General features: G+C 39.3%; 1 protein-coding gene across 3 annotated transcripts in view; it reads left to right on the top strand.

Annotated features, from left to right (window-relative positions):
- Window positions 1–20,801, top strand: part of MAST4 (microtubule associated serine/threonine kinase family member 4) — a 539,757-nt gene that overhangs the window by 176,840 nt on the left and 342,116 nt on the right. For all 3 annotated transcript variants that reach the window (XM_037062829.1, XM_037062830.1, XM_037062828.1), the window contains exon 3: window positions 3,035–3,159. In XM_037062829.1, the coding sequence (XP_036918724.1) occupies window positions 3,035–3,159 (125 nt within the window). The remainder of the gene's footprint in view (window positions 1–3,034; window positions 3,160–20,801) is intronic.

Below are 20,801 nucleotides of genomic sequence, written 5' to 3'. Positions count from 1 at the left end.
CCTGGTTTTGCCACTTCTCAGCTGTGTGCCCTCATTTAATTTTGTAACCTCTCTGGGCTTTAAAATGAGGATAATATTACCTAGGACCCCACAGGGCTGCTACTATGTTGCAGTGCCTGGACTATAGGAAGGCCTCAGTGTATTTTAAATACTTTACTACAAATGAAATTTAAGAAAATAATCGGCTTAGTTTTATTTTTCCCTTTAGATTTCATCAAGACTTGGTCAAATAGTGCCGTTTAACTGCATTTCAGTCAGCAAACATTGCTGAACACTTACTAACTGCCAGACACTGTGCCCGGGACCGTGCCAGGGACTGAGAATACAGACATGCACACCTGTTTCTTCATCTTGGGCATTATAGGGAGACAGTCTAAAAACTATTTTTTACTAAGAGAAAAGAAGACTGAATTATAGAATTTTTTAGTGACTTCTAAAATATTCACCCTTTACATTTTTCCATGATTACATTAAATTCTTCGCGTTTTCGTAGCTACCCTTGTTTTCTTTAAAGTAAAGCATGCGGGCCAGAGCGCACTCCCCCCCGTCACATAAACTGTGACATCAACTAGCTTCTACACTTCCTGTCAGGCCACTCTCTCAAACACGAACAAAGAAAATATAAAGCATAAAATACAGGAAAAGGCCCTGCCTGGTGTAGCTCAGTGGATTGGGTGTGGGCTGGGAGCTAGGGCTGGGAGCTAGGGCTGGGAGCTAGTTCAATTCCCAGTCAGGGCACATGCCTGGGTTGCAGGCCAGGTCCCCAGTGGAGGCCACGTGAGAGGCAACCACATGCTGATGTTTCTCTCCCCCTCTTTTTCCCTCCCTTCCCCTCTCTCAAGAAATAAATCGATAAAATTGTTTAAAAAAATATAGGAAAAGACACAGGGAGGACCAGGAAAAAGTATAGATTTTGATTACTGGAGGTTGGTATATTTTTAACAAACGATGTCCTTCAAACAGTGAGAGTTATTTCTGTGTTAAAGCAGCCATTTATTCATGTAATAATGATAGTATGCCTAAATGCAGTCTATAGTTTTCCTGTTTTCTTTCTTAATGTCCTGCTTTTAGGCCTAAAGAGAGCAGGTTTCCCAAAGACCCTCTTTTGTAGCCCAGCTTTTAGTTCATATTTCAAAACAAGGTAAAGAAAAAAATTCTAGACTTTAAATGTAACATATCTTGCACAAAATATATCTGAATATTTTTGATGTGGTGACCGGAACCACAAAATGTAATTATATTTGAATTTTTAATGATAGGGTTTATGCTTCAATTAATTTGCTTTTTTTTTGCTTGATAAAGGTCATAACCTATAATGTGGTACTGAGGGGAGCACATGACAAAAATCAATTTTGCTAGAAAATGCAGGTTCCAGTTAGAAAATCTGGAAGCAAATTACTGAAATGCTGGTGGTGGTTTTCCCTCGTGCAATTTTCAGTGATATTTTTTTCTTTATATGTATTTATGTTTTCTACTTTGCGAATGACAAGAAACCAAGCAAAAAAAAAAGATAGTTTTCAATTTTACTTCTGTTAGGACTCAATAGCTAGCATTTACTTATAAAATCCTCTAATCTCCTTAATAACTTTACATAGTAGATTCTATCCCCTATTCCCATTTTAGAGATGAAAAAATTAAGGCCCAGAGAGGTTGACTAACTTCCTTTCCCAGTGTCATTCAGCTATCGGTCAAGGTCTCAAAAGTAGATCTAGTTACTGTATAATAAGAGTGAAAGAGCAATGTTGGCATAATAAACCATTTTACCCTTCACAATTAAAATCTGCATTTCTGAAAGCACATACATTAAAGCACTAGACCTCCTAACACGGACAATTGATGGGAGCTGTCCCTAGCTCCTATACTTTGATCGTGGTGCTAGCATGGACACTATTGTGCTGCAGCCAGTTACTAACTAGTGGGGTATGCCAGTGAAGTGTATGCCACAGGTGAGAGAGGGGCTCTTTTGCCAGGAAGGAGATCTGTCGGGGAAGTCCAAGGAACAAATGTCTCCTCTGTTCCAGGGCCACCAGCCACACATGGGGCTGCAATACCTCCTGCTTCTGGGAGGTATGGAGCTGGAGTCCCCCCACACACTGTCCTTCAACAAGACTCTGTGGGTTATCTGCCATCTTTCATTCTCCCTATGTGTTTTCTGGGAAGGAAGTGCCCACTCGTTCTTTCATCATTCAACAAATATTTAATGAGCACCTACAGTGGCCAGTTATTGTGTTAGTAGTGAGGCAGAGCAGATAAAAATCAAACATGGCTTCTGCTTTTACCAAACCTCATTACTATGTGACTATTCATGTCCATCCCAACTTCCTGAAGTCAAAAAGCCTTATTTCTTGTGCATTGATAACTAGTCTAGTCCATGTACTAAGGAAGTTACATAGTGTGAATTGGTTCAGCTGTTTGACTTTCAAGGGCATACACATATATTAGAGTTCAAGGTTGATGCAACTTGCTCAGTGAAGCTTACGCTGACATTGATGCCCTGATTTATGTAAATAGATACAATTATGCGTTGTGTGGACATGGATGACCAACCAGTGCTTCAGAGAGAAGCTGGGAGAAAGAGGCACCAGTCCCATTTCACCTTGAAAAATTGTAACCATTCCGTTTGTTGGGCAAGATCTCAACTTTGTAGACTCTTTTCCACGTGAATCCTGGGTCACCTTCCATATTAAACATTTTAAAACTACATGTCTATATGCACAGGTTTATTTCTAAGATGCTGAGAATGCGTTGTGGATTTAGCATATCCTCATGGAATTGGCAGAATTAACAGGATACTTCATTCTGCCCTGGCTGAAAGCTACAGGTTCTGGAGATGAAGAGGTTTTCTTGGGTTTATGTGGGGATTCAGGGTCAGAACTTGCCATTGGATCGCTTGACCTAATTAAAACAATTTGCCTCTGGTTGCAGTTGGTAAATGTAATACGGCAGAAGGATGGCCAAGAAGAGGTCTGCCACTTCCATGGAAGTGATACTGTTCTGCTTGCCGCTTACATTGTCTTCTCTTTAACCCCAACAGGGAGGTACCTCCTTCCAAACCCTGTGGCGGGCCAGGCCTGGTCAGCGTCTACGGAGACCTCCAACCTCGTGCGCATGCGCAGCCAGGCCTTGGGCCAGTCGGCGCCCTCACTCACCGCCAGCCTGGTGAGTGCCTCTGGGGTCTGTCTGTCGTGGGTTGGGTTTGGTCCATCTCGCCACCTCCCCGGGGAATGTTTTGGGTTTATTGAGTTTAACTGGATTTGAACTTACATTTAACATTAAGCACAGATTGGCAACATGAAATTCCTTGCTTTCAGTGTGCTGATTTTTACAAGCACCTTCCTCTCCCCACCTCTCAACCTAATTTGGACTTTTTCTGTCAACTTGACTCTTGTCTATACTCTTCCTATAAAAGACATAAAAATGCTTCTCAGCTTAAAAAAACAAAAACAAAAAAGCTTATTATTTGGAAATAATTCCACACTAACAGAAAAGTTCCATGAATCAGAAAAATAATGAAACATCAGTCTATCCTTTACCTAGCTAGAGTCAACTAGTAACCTCTTGCCCAACTTTCTCTCCCTCTGTATGTACACATGCATACACATACATATGTACATACACACATCCTTTTCTGAACTATTTGGGAGTGACTACTGTATATCACAATTACTAACTTCAGTAAATTTATGGCTGATATAAGCCTTGTATCTATTCTGCCATCTGCGTTTCAGTTTTATCAATTGGCTCAGTAATGTCCCTCCTATATATAGCCATATCCAGTGTACAGCCATATATTAAATTTAATTCTCATATCTATTTAGTCCCCTTTAATCTGGAATTTTTTCTGTAGCCTTTTTTTTTTGCCTCTTTGACATCAACATTTTTGAAGGCTACATACCTCCACCCATGTTTTTTGATGGAATATTTCTCATATTATGTGTCTAAGTCTGATATTTCCATGTTGAGATTTACGTTTTTGCATTCCAGGCCAGAATATGACATTGGCGATGTCGTGTCCTCTCAGGGCATGCCATCTGCAGACACATGATGTCCATCTGCCCCTTATTGTGAAGTTAATTTTTTCACCCAGTCAAGATGTTCCTGATTTCTCCACTATAGTTGGACTTTTTTCTCTTGTATTCAGTAAGTGTTCTGTGGGGAGATACTTTCAGGCCATGCAAACATGCTTCTTCTCATCAAAAATTCCCCCTAGATGTAAATGACAGTAGTGATTCTTGACTGGACCCTTCTTTTCTATGATAATTGAAAATTATTGTTCCAACTCTAGCACTTTCTTCACATTTGCCATTGGCACATGGTATAAATCTTTTTGTTTTTGTTAGCAGTACAGACCCCTACATTTCTTCCCCACCCACCCCCTACAATTTACACCTTTATTTTTAACCGTGGTCTTTAGTAGAATTTTGCTTTCTACGGGGTTCGTTACTTCTTTGCTTTAACCTTTGGCCTAAAAGTTATTTTTGCAGTGGTGGTAGGGGTTGTATGGTATGGGAATAGATTTTTAAACATCCTTTACTGATGATGATGCAAATAATATGCAAATCAGTACATTAGATACCTTATCATTTTATGCATTGGTAATAGATTTGGGAATCGTTCAGTAATGCAGAGAGATGTAATTTAGGCCTAGCTTTTTAATTTTAGGTCAAGTCCTGCTTTTGCCATTAGGTACCTGTGTAAACTTAGGCAGGTCACCTAGTTTCTTAGATTTTACCACCTCATCTGCAATGGCAAGATGAAAAGAGGTATAAACAGTCTTTGGAATTCAACTTTGCAATTCCATAACTCTACTTTTCAAATAGTAAAGATTCTGAATGGTACTGAATAATCATCCCTAAAAATGTTTCTTTCGGGATATTTTGTGACTCCTGAATATTGACTATAATCTTTAAGCCAAAACTAATTGTTTTCCTCTCATGAAAATTTTGGGATTTATTTTAAAGGTGCAGTTAAAGTGATGATGGTTAGCATCTTCCTCCGTCTCATCCCCAAGTTCAAAGTTACTGTCTTTTCTGGGGGGAATTTTATCAAAAGCTTATTCTACAGTAAGCATTTACTTTTTAAGGAAAGGAAAATTCCTCACAGAGATTAAAAAAAAGAAGTGTTTTTTTGGGGCCATTGCAATATTATTCTTGACACTTAAATAGCAATCTTTTATGTTTATTGCAAAGAAAATCATTCTGATTAAAGCAACAGTGTCACAAAGTAATATGTATAAATATTTCATTATCTATTATAATAATGGTAGTCACATACTCAAACACAGAAATTGATCTCCTCAATTACCTAAGGTATTTTGGAATAAGATAGAAATATAGGCAGACCTGTAACAGGAAATACAAAAAGAGTACTCCTTCAAATTTTTTCCAGTGACATTCTTATCCAATAGTCACTTAAATTATTAGCTCATCCACCTGCAAGTTTTTATAGTGTTTGTTTAAGAGCAAAACTAGAGAAAATGCTAAAATGCTATAAAAAGCAAAGTTAAAATACTACTGGGCCCATCGTATCTCAAATGTTAGCAGCATTGATACTTCTGTTCTTATCATATGGATAAGTTTGGGTACAGAAGCCAGAGTGTGATTAACCATTTACTATTAGAGAGTGGAGGTTTAAAATATAGTGTTCATCAAATATTTCATTCAGAAGGTTCATTACTTCCTAACTGTAGTCCAAGCAAAACTATTTGCAAGCTGTTTGACCAAGTCTCCTGTCCTCCAACCTCTGTTGTATTATAAGACAGCAGCAGCTCGAGGGGGGCTGCCAGGCACAGAAACGCTCATCTCCTCATTGTTCTGTCCGTATTGGTATCTACGCCATATCTTGTATTTCAGGGTGGCACTCAGTACATGTTAATGACTTCTGCTTTGGGTACCCTTTGCAGAAGTGTTAATGTTTCATTTTGTTTTGTTGGATTACATCTCAAGTATCTCTGCTGTGTACAACTAAAAACTTTAATAACGATGCCGTAGAAGTGGAAATACACACCTATTAGAACTTATTTTTTCTCTTCTCCTCCCCCCTTTTCCTTTTCTTTGTCTTTGAAACAAGCTGATGTTTCTGGGTTGTGCTTGTGCAATAGGACATGCTTCACTCTGATCTTCTCTCTAGCTTCTATGCTCACTCATTATCCCCATTTCAGAGCTGTAAATCAACCCTTCTGCTCCTGGCTCTCCTTAGCAGGTTTCACAGTGCACTCTTGTTTTAGTTCTTGTGTTTATGTCTAATATTTCCCTGCTAGACTGCAAGCTCCTTCAGGGCAGAATTCCTGCCTGATTTGGCTTTCTACTCCTCACTGCTCCTAGCACTACACCTTGCAGGTAGGAGGCATTCAATAAGTAATGTTGATGGAACAAATAGTCATTCCTAGAAAGTGGCAATTTTCTTGCGTTGCAAGGCAGGAGTGATGGTGTGATTCTATCTGCTGTAATGGGTGGCCTAATGAGATCATCCATCTAAAACCTCTTTGGTTTTGCTGTTCACTGTGCATCTTAAAGTTGTGATTTGCCTTAAAGTCCACGTAATGGGCCAAATCCCCCCTCAGTTCCACATCAGCTGCTCAAAAATATGGTGACAAAATTATGAAGAGATTACAGTGTCTACATTCAGGGAGATTTTATGAATCTGCTTGTAAGCAGTCATGTAATCACATTGGTTTAAATATTTTGTTGATTCACTGAAGAAGTTAAGTCGAAGCAAAATGTGTGTTCAAGTGTGGGAAAATCGGAAAAATAGGAGTCAAAGTGGTTTATGTCCAAATAACAGCATTGCAACTTGATATAACAGAATTTTATGTACAGCACAACAATATACATTTTGGATAAGTATAGACCCTCAGTCTGAGAGGTATTCATTCATATGTTAGTAAGATATAAATGAATGCCCTGTGGTTTGAATTTTAGTAAATGCGTGACCTATAGGTCATTTAAATGCCATAGGCAAGCTCGAAGGTAATGCAAACTACCTTCTCAAGAAGGAGATTAATTACGAGCCCAAAGTATCTAGTTTTCCTTGGCAATGCTAAATGTACTTGTGCTCCCTCTCCCAGACACGTTGGGCATTTCAGATAAATGGCATGTTGCCAATTCATCCTAAGTAGCCTGGAAGCTGGCAGAATACATGCTCAGCCAGTGTCCGCCTGCTGGGACACCAGCCGGGAGTGCTGATGAAGTGTCAGATGTATACTTCATATACATTAATCTGAAGAGGGGAAAACTCATTTCCCCTTTGCTTTCTCCATCTTTCTGCCCCTCCCCCCACACATGGGTAGTTTATCAAAGAAGTCATAGTCGTCAAAAGCAGGGGGGTTTATACAGATGCTGCTTTCTGGCAAGACGGATGGAGATTTCAGGAGGCAAAGAGGACCAGCAGTGACTGACTGTTCCACAGGAGAGCTGTAGGCCTTAATGGTTAAAGTTTGGAAAGGGCATGTGTGGCTATTGTGAGAAACATTTACTTGTTTTGTACTTTGGCATAATAGATGGATGGTAGAAACACAGTTAAAATTAGTTTTTAGCATTTTTCTCCAGTTTCCTGTGTGATTTGAATCATGAGACTTATGTTTTGTTTGTGTGAATGTCCCTCTCACTGTGGTTGTCCTTGACTGTCCTGTTGGAAACTGTCCACTGCATGTCCAGTCCCCCATGTTACACACTCACTTTTGGCCACAGCTTTATCTCCTTCCAATATACTATGTAAGGTACTTATTTTATTATATGTCTCTTAATCTCTAATGAAAAATTCAAGAGGGTGGATATAGTTTTTCTGTTTCCCCAGCTATTTCTTCAGGGCCTAGAATAGTGCCTGGCACATAGCAGGTCCTCAGTGAAGACTTGTTGAATGCATAAGCAAGTATATTTCCTTCCTGTAGGGCACATTTCCTTGTGCCCTAGAATGGACTTCTGTTTATTTTTTGTTTTGTTTTAATCTGTGGTTAACTTTTTAGGTGTATATTATTTGACCTAATGAAGAAGCTACCCTTCAAACCAGAGAGCAGTTCACTAGGCAAACTGCAGTCAGGAATTTAGCAGTAGTTGTTCTGTTGGAAGGTGGGAACGAGGGGGAAAGCGATGTGGTGAAGAGATCAACTGAGTGAGTGAACTTTTGCAGGCTGCCATGCACAGTGCCTGCCACTCAAATGCTGGCCTCTGTTCCTGGGGTCAGTGGGAAAAATGTTTCTTGGGGGTAGTCAGCCAGGCTTAGCTGAGACGGTGTTATCAAAAGGGAGGAAGATAAGCACTTTTCTCTCAGATTGACCTTTATTGGGGGGAGTGCTTTCAAATATTGTTTTTCAACTTTTAATATTAGGTTAAGTGGTATAATTTTATGTTTCTTCAGTGGCCCTCTTTCGACATCATATCCATTTCTTTTAATGGAAAATGTATGTTTCATGATGTATTATAAATATTTAAACCAAACTATTTAAACTATAATATATTCAGAGGACCTTGATGAATATTCATCTTTTTCATTTGCAAAAAAATGCACTATGGAGAGCCAGGGAAAATTCACTAAACATATGCAAAAGTGCATTTTTCCTTTTTAATTCATTCAGAATGCACTGGTATAATGTCAGCATTTATTTAGGCTGCAGACTTTATTTGCAGTCATTTAATATTATATCAATACTTCATTAGCCTTACAGCTCAAAAACAAAAACCTGAGCCGAAGTCCAATTAGTTAACTCCGAGAGAGTACCTGTTAAATATTGATGTAGGAACAATTTGAATGCCCTTGGATAAATTGCTTAACAAAAATTGCAGAATACAACTATGAATTAGCACTTCTCCTTAGCAATTATGACTCAATTGAAAGGCTGCATAATATTCTAACATATGGATTTCTCACAGTCTATAAAACTATTTCACCCTTTAGGTAATTTCTGAGTTTTTCCTCTTGCCAATAATGGTGATGAGCAGGCTTTTAACAAGTCCATATCACCTCTAATTATTTTTCCAGGCTATATTTGTGGAGTGGGGTTACTGTAGTAAAGGATGTGAGCACGATGAGGGTTCTTCATACTTCAGCTCAAGAGTGCCCTACCAATTTATTTTTTCATAGATAAGAAAATGTGTCTCCCTACATTCTGGCTAGCAGTCAGTAGTGTCTTCTAAATAGAACACGTAACTTTGCTAGGTTGTTCGGTGGAAAATAACCTTTTTTACATTTATTGTTCATTTTCAGTGAAGTTGATGTGGCAATCAGACATGTTGCACTCGTACACCAGAGCCCACAGATAAAGCCCGTATGAAGCCGGGCTTATCTATGCTTCCTCCTACGGCTGGCTTCCTCCTTCTGTTCCCCCAATCAGCTTCCAGTACCAACTGTGGGCACCCTGTGCCACTCTTGGGATATGAGAACTGCTGAGTGTGATTACAATGTCTGTAGCTGAAGGCATTATTCCACAGCTCAAATTTTTTTTTCATCTGGAAAGTAGTAATCTCAATTGTGAAATAGTGCCTTTGGCTGTGGACATTATAATCATAGTCTCAAGGGTGCTTGTATTCCAGCAGCAATACGTCTCCTAGCTATTACCCTCTGAGCTAGCTTCTGTTTGTAGTGAAGGGATGAATTTTCCTAACTCAGTGCTGAACTAGTGATGGGGAGCCTTGAGCAGATCATTAGAGGTCAGGCCTAATCCACAAAGATGAATCTCATTATAGGCTCACCTGGGCCCATCCACAGAGTAGCCGTTTTAACATGAGTCTGTAAATTGAAGATCAGCTTAAAAACAAACTATAAAATGCTCACTATAACTACTGCCTCTATGAAGAGACGCTCAAATTGTGCATCCTTACGCTAAACATGCTTGGCTGCCATGAGAGTAATTAGCAGAAAACCCATGAAATGCATTGTGATTCAGCCAATGAATGAACAAAGAACTACTTATTTGGGTGGAGATATTTTTTAAATTAAATTCTACCCAGAAGTAGTCATTTAAAAGTTCCCATCCCACTTTTCTCTTCCTGATATTTTGCTAAGATTAAAAAATATTCATTACCGCCCTGGCTAGTATAGCTCAGTGGATTGAGCACGGGCCTGTGAACCACACGATCACAGTTCGATTCCCAGTCAGGGCACATGCCTGGGTTGCAGGCCAGTTCCCAGCAGGGGACTCACGAGAGGCAACCATACATTGATATTTCTCTCCTTCTCTCTCCTTCCCTTCCCCTCTAAAGATAAATAAATAAAATCTTTTAAAAAAATATTCATTACCTTACGTATGTGTCATCTTTCCTGGGAAGGATGGAGTGCCTGCTTGGGCAGCTCTCTGTGTGGGGGTGCCTACACAGACTGGTCAGGGGTGCCCTTCTTGTTACCAAAGGCATTTGAGAGTGAGGTGAATGCTGCCCATGAATGTTCTGTGGGATATAAAGAGAAGACATACATGCCCTCTTTTAATTGCTTACAATCATAGAGGGAAACAAAACATTTATAACTGCAATAAATTTGCGTCTGTAGGTATATTAAAGCTTAGGTTTCATTTACTACCCACTTACCCAACTGGTGGAGCTATTTTGAAACTGGACAGGCTGTTGACCAAGCATCAAGAGAAGATCCGTAGAGTGGCAAGGGCTGGCCCCTCAGCGGCTTATTCCTCACTGTATCTTTAGCACCATGGCCAGTGCCTGGTATGCACTTAGTCCTTAAATGATGGTTGTTTATTAACAAGTGCTGAGAAGGCCTTGATTCCAAATTTCAGTAGTTTTCGGAGGCTCCTATTATTCTGCTTCCTGGAGCCCAGACTAGCTGAATGGTTGTGATGTCAAGGATTTGGTTGGGTTGTGTGGGGGGAGATGCTCAGGACAAAGGTGATGCAGCCGTCTTGGCAGTGTCATGGGAGTGTCTTCGTGTACTGATGAACAGGTACCACGCTGCTGGTCTCCTGGTGTGGCACAGCTTGCTCTCGCTGGTGCCCTTTTGCCTTCGTGGGGAAACAGCAGCGACTTGCCTCTTTGCTCTCTCATTATCAGAAGGATTCCGGAGCTCAGGAGAAACCAAGGAACCCGTAGTAATTAGACTGTGGTTTGTAGGAGGAAGGCATTAGGTTGTAACATTTCTACTCTTAGGAAAAATGAAAAATTACTATTTTAATTCATAGGCTTCTTCGGCTTCCTGGTTACTATGGCTCTGGAAAAGCCGGCATAATTCAATACCTTATTTTTCTAGATATACTTTGATGGTTAGTGGAATGAGTAGCAGTGATAATCATACTTCTTCCTTGTTTCTTGGCACCTGAGGTTCTAGTGTTGGATTCTGAATCAGTGTATTGGTTCATTAGGCTCATTTTCAGTTCATTGACTATATGAATGGAGTCCCTACTATACAAGTACTATTATAGTACTTACTATACAAGTCCCTACTATACAAGTACTATTCAGACCTACAGGAAAGAGGTGTGACTCATGGGCTGGCTTTTTAAGGAGCTTCTAAGCTAAATGAAATAAGATTTCTGAGAAATCAGAGAGCAGAGTAGACGATAATAGCATGCTGGGACATGTGCAGCTGTGCCACTTTGCAGATGTGGAAGGATGACATGGACTGTGGGTTCTGGAAGGTTTGGGTTAGGCAAGCTTCAAGACACAGTGAGCCTGTGTACATAGTGGAATGGTGTGGGGCGATAGATACAGGCGGACAGTGTGGTGTGGCCAGTGGTGTTTCCTGTTACCATGATGCTTCTAAAATAGTTAGGGAGGCCAAGGACCACCTGAAAACTGAGAGGCTCGTGGATGTCAGTGATGGAGTGGTTTTTGGCATAATCTGAACCATTCGAGTGTACCACCAGCACCACCTGTCTCTTAGTAAGAAGGGTGTTCCATACGAGGTGGACGGGGAGCCTAAACATCCAATCAATTTATTTCTTTTTACTTAGGAAATTTCTAGGTGGAAAGCCTGGTATTTTCAGGTATTTTAGTCAAAAGGAAATAAAGTCATTCTTTTCTGTTATACTTTAGATTCAATGACAAGATGTTAATGAAGACTCACTGGATTATGAGGTCTTTTCTTTCCAATCTGACACTATCAATTTGTAAAGAAAAGTTGTGGGTTTTTTGACATTGGTGAAGAGGGTTTTTTTATTGTTGTTGTTCAAGTACAATTGTCTCCATTTTCACACCACCATACCCCCCCACCCACCCATCTCTACCTCCCACCCTCGAACCAACCCCCTTTGGCTTGTCCATGTGTCCTTCATACATGTTCCTTGATAGCCCCCCCATATTATCCCCTATTATTCCTCTCCCTCCTCCTCTCTGATTACTGTCAGATTGTTCTTCATGTCAATATCTCTGGTTTTATTTTGCTTGCTTGTTTGTTTGTCGATTAGGTTCCACTTATAGGTGAGATTGTATGGTATTTCTCTTTCAACGCCTAGCTTGTTTCACTTAGCGTAATGCTCTCCAGTTCCATCCATGCTGTAGGGAAGGGTAGGAGTTCTTTCTTTCTTTCTGCTGTGTAGTATTTCATTGTGTAAATGTACCACAGTTTTTTGATCCACTGATTTACTGATGGGCACTTTGGTTGCATCCAAAGTTTGGCTATTGTAAATTGTGAAGTTTGTTTTTAAGGGAAGAAAGGAGCAATGTGGCTGGTCTAACTTAGCTATACCTAGTTATATACCTAATTTGTGATATACTGAATACTTTTATTGGTCAGGGCACATCAGCCTCCATTTAAAGAATAAAATTTAAACACTGGGTACTAAGTAGCAGAATATGTTTACAAATAACATGCAAAGGCATAAAGCCTGTGCTTAAGTCTGAACTCGCAGTAGGACTGACCATCATCCCAAGCCCTGTAGTGCTCCTGCCAGTTTGCTTTCTAAGAGCCCTGACCTCTATTCCTTCATTTACCTACCGGTATTTTCTTGTTTTCTGTGCCTTTCTACCCAAGATGATTCTCTACTGAAACTTGAATTGTTCTCTGGGTGGTATATATCCTTACAATCTAAGAATCTAAGATACCACATTATTTTATGTAGATTTCTGCTTTCACTAAGTGATAACAGGGCTTCAACATGTCGTGGATATATTGAGGTCTGTTCAGAAAGTGTCCATCTGTGTACTATGAAAAATAGAGACATTTACTGAGGAAGATGCAAGATACAAGAAACATTGTACAAAGCACAATGATGCCTCGGTCCCCTTCAAAGCAGGCACCTTGGGACCTCACACAGTTCTCCTAATCTCCATCAGCTGCTCCATCATATTTTTCTGAATCTCATCAATGGCCTGAAATCTTTTCTCTTTCAAAGGTGATTTTAGTTTTGAGAAAAGCCAGAAGTCATAGGGCACTAAATCTGGGAAGTAGAGGGGCTGAGTCACCTGGGTGATTTTATGTTTCATAAAAAGACTCTGCACAAGACATGATTTATGAGCAGATGCATTGTTATGATGAAGCTGCCAGTTACCAGTTGCCCATAGCTGTGGCCTTCTGAATCATCTGAATAGTTCCCACAGAGGAGTGTTCAAGCTTAATGCAAAATTTGATTCAGATTCATTGCTCTACTCGCTCATTCATATTGAATATGATGGCCACACAGTACACACGCTCACTCAATGGCATCTACTGCTTCCACTGACTAGTACAGTGAAGTCATCATTGTTCACTCATGTGCATTCCAGTCCACTCTCCTTAGCTGCCAAGTTACCCTAATGTTGCATAAATTGTTCTTGTTATATTAATCATGGCTGGACATTTTCTGGATGGTGTGTGTGTGTTTATCTCCCGCCGCTGCCTCACAACAGGGATACATATTTATTATATTTGTTTGAAACAGTTCTCATAATAACCATCAACATTTGTGTCAATTTAGGAGTGTTCATAAACACTTCTCCTAAAACTCTTGTGAAATGTTTCTTCATTACATGAAACCAACTTGTTTTTCTTTCATTACAGATGACCCTTGCTTTGCTTATATAGGTGCTTTAAGTGTGTTTATTTATTTATTTTATTGTTTCTTTGTACAACCCCTTTTTTCTTTTTGGTTCCTAGATACAAGCAGTGATAAGTTTTAGCCTGATAAATAATATGATCCATTACATAATTTCGTCCCCCCTTTTCCCATAGCTCTGATCAAAAAGGTATTAAATAAACTTTAGGGAGTTTTTGTGTTTCCCCCACTTGCTGGAATACATTCATCCTCTTGACAGATTCAGTTGGTGGAGGATCAAGGTTTTCTCAACTTAGGTGCTTCTAAAGTCTAGCAAAATACTGTGGGCAATAGTGAACCACCGGCCATTCCCCTAAGGGCATTAGTTTCCTTGTCTCATGCTCTTCCTTGTTCTGGAAAGAAAATACCTTTGTATGTAAATGCCTTCTGTTTGCCTGGCCAATGCCTGTCTGCACATTAGCATATGCACTTCTTCCAGGAAGCCTTCCATGACATCTCTGCCCACCCGCACCCCAACTTGGGTTCTATGACCCCTGTTTGAATTGTATATATCGAACAGAAGCATTTATCATATAGGGTTATAACAGTCTTTTTTCTACCCTTCCCACCTCATCCCCAAATGGCCTGATTGCCTAGAGAGCCCAGGACAATGATCTGTAGCTGATGAAGATGTGAGCCTAGAATATTTCATTGGATGTGCTCATAGAAATGACACTGGATGAAATATCATGGGCTTATATTAGATTGTAAAATGTACACCCCTGTACATTTTAATTGACCTTTGAGAACCTTGCTTCTAAAGATCAATCCTGGAACTGGAGAATTTTATGGATGGAACAGACCTCCAGTCACCCCTCTCCCCTTGCCTAGAGAGGGAGTGTGCTGCCAGGGTCTTTATCTACATTGTGTTCTTTTTTTTTTTTACAAGCAGTTGATTTAGAATTTAATTATTGTGGGCAGTTCAGAGTAAGGTTTAAGAGTATGGGCTCCACATTTAGGCTGCTAGGTTGGAATCTGGACTTTACCACTTAGTACATGTGTGACCTTAACCTTCAGAAAAACTCAACATTTAAACAAATGGGACTATTGATGGTACCTGTCTGACCTAGTTATTGCTAGAATCAAGTGAGATCGTACCTGTAAGGCACTTGGAACCCAAAGGAAGGGCTCAGTAACGTTGGCTGTTGTCTTGTTTGAGAAGACTAAGCCAATGCATTTATTAAACCAGGGAACTTCAGTTTTATTGAGTGAATGTCTGAAGTGTATAGATGAAAGAATAGATGAGGCTGGCCTTATAAATATGAGCTTCTCTATGATTGTTTTCCATGTAACTATAGGTCCAACTCTGTTCCCTGCAGGGTAATTTGTGGGGCATGGAGCTTGTTTGGAATTAAAAGTTATGAAGAAAGGACAATGTGCATGATCAACATGAAACAGACTTTTAGGGCTGATGTCATCAAACAGTAAAAAACAGAAAGACAACCAGAAAAAAAGATACCCCATCTCCTTTTTTTTTCATTCCTCTCATTAGGTTACACCAAAGATGCTCAGAATATTGTTCTAGTAGTCTTCTTTTTGTAACAAATACGTGACTTGTTTTATTTTGAATTGACATTTTGGATACCACACATCACAGTGCCTGTATATTTGGACCTTTAGAATACTAACCTCTATTTTACTGAAAATATTATAATATTGCCATTCTTTGTTTTCTATTGCCAAATATTGCTGTTGTACATCTGGGTGTAACAAAGTTAGAGAATGCCTGTCAGGCCTCTTTTTACTGGCTCACTCCATCAATAAAACATTTTGGAATATGCATCCCTAATATGTGAGTATATTTTAAAATAATTTGCATGTACTTAGAGGAGGTATTTTAAAATAGTTCAACATACAGAGGACACTTACTATAGGGTTTAAGTAGGGGCCTGAAGGCGGCTCAGTTGGCCAGGTGTTAACCATATAGTTGCCACATTATGGCCAGGTATGGGGTTAGGTAATGGGGCACCTGGAATACACTCAGAGTGCCAACCTGTGAGGAGGTGTTTTAGCCATCAGAACTGGTATGTATCAGCTGAGTATCAGCGTGAATGTCAACTTATGAATGTACTAAAGCCAACCAAAAAAGAAGACATAGAAAATGGAAACTGGTCCTCTGATTTTTTCCTAAGTCCCATTTAATAATATTGTGTGCTGCTCTGGTACCCCTATTCCAATGCCTTCTGAACCTGCCAGTATGGAACTTTATTGTTAAAAAGAGTTTTGAATACTCAGTGAGGCTGCCTGTTCTTTTCTGGAAAGGTTTGTTTTATTTTACTTGTAGGTGAAAGGAATAGCATACCTTGTTACACATGTCATTAACTGCCACTAAATTGACACAAATGTTGATGGTTATTATGAGAACTGTTTCAAAGCTAATTGTGGTAATTAGAATGTAGCATACCAGTAATTACATGTATTCAAACATCATACGATCACTTTTTGTGTTTTCTTTAGATGTAAGGCACTCATTCATTTGTTGCTTGAAAAGCTGGAGAATTATAGCTAAGATAACAAATTATTACCAGCAAATAAAATTGGTTCTTTAGAAATATGCTCTAATTGGTTAGCTATGTAAAAGACAGAAATAGATGTTAACATGTTAAGCATATAAATTGGAACATTGCTCATGAAATCCTTAGTTTTAGGCTTTTCATTTAAATATGCCTTCTTATTGCAATTAATATTATCATTTGGTTTATGACCCTTAAAAATAGATTCCCTTTCAGCATTTCTCGGAGTTCTAATTTAGCTGCCTTATACATGTTAGCAGATTTGCAATTTAGATTTTAATTTGATTCCATTCTTTAAAGTGCCATTTTTCTTGTATTTCATTTTTATTTAAAGCATGCTTCTCCTTGTATTCATGGAAGCTAGGCATAAACAAACTACAAGGAAAAAAATCAAGTTTTTAAGTGAGCGGAGGACATAAAACATTTTAATAGACATTTCACATAACTAAACTAAGTATTTGAAAGCCCAACCAGAGAATAATGCCTCTTTGGAAACAAATTTTATGGGCTGTGGTGTTCCTAATTTACCTTCTGTTATCATTCTTTAAAATATGACATTTTTGTGGTTGATTTTAAATCCTCACCACTTTTTATATGTGTAGAGTGTTTGCTATGCCTCTGACTGATGATTTTGGGGCTGTACCTCCCTGAAGACAGAGTTTTGGTCTCTAGTTTTTTAGAGTTTTGAAAAGAAAAAAATATATATATATATTTTCTTTTTGCTATGCTGTTCTTCTTCTAATTTGAATGTGTGGGTAGAGTGTTTTTTTCCAATTGTGACCCACATAAATCAGCCAAACACTTCTGATGCCATGGCCTTAATTCTCTAGGACTTGCAGTATGCCTTTCTCAACTGATGGAGCTCATGGTCTGGCCCCAGTAGGATGTGCGCGGAAGAGAAGAGCATTTCTTTTTTTAAAAAAAAAATAATTTTATTTATTTATCTTTAGAGGGGAAGGGAAGGAGAGAGGGAGAGAAATATCAATGTATGGTTGCCTCTCGTGAGTCCCCTGCTGGGAACTGGCCTGCAACCCAGGCATGTGCCCTGACTGGGAATCGAACCGCGATCGTGTGGTTCGCAGGCCCGCCCTCAATCCACTGAGCTGCACCAACCAGGGCGAGAAGAGCATTTCTTCTTAGTGCCTCCCTCGAAAGTCACTTTGTGGTGCTGTTGGCAGATGCTGTGCTCTGCCCGTTTTTCTGCCAGGGTTTTTGTTCAGCATTTTTGGAGCTCCTGGCATCCTTCACATACAGGACCTTCGTCTTGCTTTCTTTACTAACTGCTCTTCAAAACCCAGCAGGTGATGGAAAAGACTGGCCTGTTTGGGATGGGGAAGCTTAACACTGAATTACAGTGGTGACATTTCTTGGCTCAGTAATTTTGGACAGTTGTTACTGGACCTTCATGAGCCCCAGTGTCTTCATTAGTAACATGGGAATGGTTAATCCTGACAGTATTGCTGTAACAGCGAAGGAACATAACAGGTCAGAGGCAACTGCCAAGTATTAGGCATTCTTTGTGTGCTTGTCTGTTTCTGGGCTCTCTATCCTGCAATTGGTCAGTTTGTCTATCTGCCAATATCATGGTTTCTTAATTATTGTAACTTCATAAAGAGTCTTATTAATAACTGGTCAAGAAAGTTCCCTTATGTCATTGTTATTCTTTAAGAGTGTGGGCTATATTGGGTACGTTTATTGTCTGTATAAATTCACTTGTAAAGCTCCGTAAGCTGATTGAGATTTTGATTAGGATTATATTAAATCCAGAGATCAATTTGGGAAATTGACATTTTTATGATGTTGAATTTTACTATTCTACAGCATAGTATGTTGCTCCATTTACTTAGGACTTCTTTAATGTTTTTTAATAAGGTCTTATTCTTTTCTTCAGAAATAATTTGTATATCCTTGGTTAGATTTATTATTAGGGATTTTAAATGACATCTATTAAGAATAAATATGTATTCTTGTTGGCTAATGTCTGGAAATTCAGTTAGCTTTTGTGTATGAATTTTTAAATTAACCAACCTTATTAATTCTTACTGATTTTTATCTGTATATTTGGGGACTGGGGGTATTTTGTAGACAATGTAGATCTGCAAATAGTGACAGCTTTCTTTCTTTTCCTATATCCGTACCTTTTATTTAAAAAGGTACTTTTTACATAAAATATTAATTCACTAACTGGAACTTCTAGGATTATGTTGAATAGAAGGGATGATACCAGGCATTCTTGTCTTGTACTTAAATATAGAGAGAGCATTTTGACATTTCATATTAAGTGTGATGAATTCTATAGTGCTTTTTGGGGGAGGTGCTCTGTGTCACATGAAGAATGTCTTTGTTTTGTTTGCTTAGATTGTTTTTTAATATCAAATGCTTCTTCTGTATTTGCTGATGGCTATTAATCTTACACTTTTTGAAGAATCACAACATTGTCATGACTTTAAAAATACATTTCTGCCTGGCTGATGTAGCTGAGTAGATTGAGTGGCGGCCTGCGAACCAAAGGATCGCAGTTCGATTCCCAGTCAGGGCACATGCCTGGGTTGCAGTCCAGTTCCCAGCAGGGGAACCATGAGAGGCAACCATACATTGATATTTCTCTCCCTCTCTCCTTCCCTTCCCCTCCAAAGATAAATAAATAAAACCTTTCAAAAAATTAAAAATATATATATATATTTCTGTATTCAGTGTACTAGTATTTTGTTTAGGATTTACTGTCTATGTATATAAGTAGTGTTAGTTTGTAGTTTTCTTATTGCCTTTGTTAGTTTATGTGACCACAACAAAATGAATAAGGAATATATCCATCATTCCTACAACACTACAATAATTGCGGTGTAATAAACCATAATTTTTCAGGGGTGGTTGTCAGCAGTGGTAATTTCTGGTGGTGCATGTGCGGGTGGGCTTGGGTAGCAGCTTTGGACTGTGGCTCTGTGGGTCAGCCTGGCTTACATGCAGCCTGCATGCAGGTCAGGGTCATGTCTTCTCTGCCTGTCTTCCTCTGGGACCCAGGATGAAGGGCAGCACTTATCTGGTGTGGTTTTCTCTGGCTGGGGGTTAGGAGCTCCTGGGGGGATGAGCAGAAACACTGACTGCTTCTGAAGAACTGGGCGTGGACCTGACACAATATAACCTTGGCCCACTGGCCAAAGTGAGCCATGTGGTTAAGACGAGCATCAGGGACAGGGAGAGTGGGAGCAAGGCAGCGTTTCCTAAACAGTAATTTTATCTACCACAGAGAAAGCTCCTTCTGTTGCTGATCTCTGTAATAGTTTATGTGGGAATGGATTGGCCTGTTTCTTGACCTTTCTGAATGTTACTTATTTAGCTCTCTGGGCCTGGTCATTTCTTTGCAGGGCCACTTAGGATGGATCCAATTTTTAAATTATTTTACAGCTCTTCCGGTTTTTAATTTCTTCTCTAACTAATTTGGTATTTTGCACATTTTTGTGAATTTGTTTATTTAATCTTAAGTTTGAAAAATATGTTTAGTGCATGTGATATCTGCAGTTTGATTTGCTTTTTAATGTTATTTAGTTTGTATCTTCTCCCCCTCTTTTTTGTGTTCATTAATTTTGCCAGAAGTTTGTTTATTTTATTAATTTTGAATGATGCTTAGATTTCATGGCATGCTTAAAAAGGTGTTCTTCTTCTCACATTCTAAAGTCATCATCTCATATTTTCTTCTCATATCTTTATGGGCTCACCAGTTATTCCAGCATCATTATTGAACAACTTCTCTGAAGCCTTAATGTAAAATACCACTTATGTTGTATATATAAAGCACATTATGGGCCTCTTGCATGACTCTTTTGTTCCTTCGATATGTCTCCCTGTATTTATATCCTATAATCTAATTTTTATGTTTCATGCTATTTTTAACATCTACAAGGGCTGGTAGGGAACCTCATAACTCTTGTAGTTAAATTTATCTTCAGTTACATTTAGAAGACTAATCTTCATTTTAATATTTTTCTATTTCTGGAAATAACTACCTAATCTTCTTTGAAAATTGGTGAAAGGGTAGAAACCATCCCGTGTGAAAAAATATGAAATATTCAGTACTTTTAAAAGTCCTAGTTCCTTTGGGTCATCTGTGGGGAGAGACCGTTTCCTCTCTTGTCAGGTGCCCGTGTTCCTCTTTCTGACCCGTGTGCTTCGCAGCATCGGGCACCGTCCGCCCGGGCTTTGATGTGGCGGGTTCTCGTGGACTCACGTCACACACCACCCTGGGCTCACCATCCCCCGGGGCAGGGCTCACCACTGCCGCCACCACCCTAAGAATCTGGAGCCTGCCCACAGCAGGTCTCCAACAGCTGGGCACATTTCCA

This window comes from Sturnira hondurensis, unplaced genomic scaffold (genome assembly GCF_014824575.4).
Source record: "Sturnira hondurensis isolate 20B ecotype Veracruz unplaced genomic scaffold, ASM1482457v3 Scaffold0014384, whole genome shotgun sequence".
NCBI classification, from domain to species: Eukaryota; Metazoa; Chordata; class Mammalia; order Chiroptera; family Phyllostomidae; genus Sturnira; species Sturnira hondurensis.
This window is presented reverse-complemented; position numbering and strand designations above follow the sequence as displayed.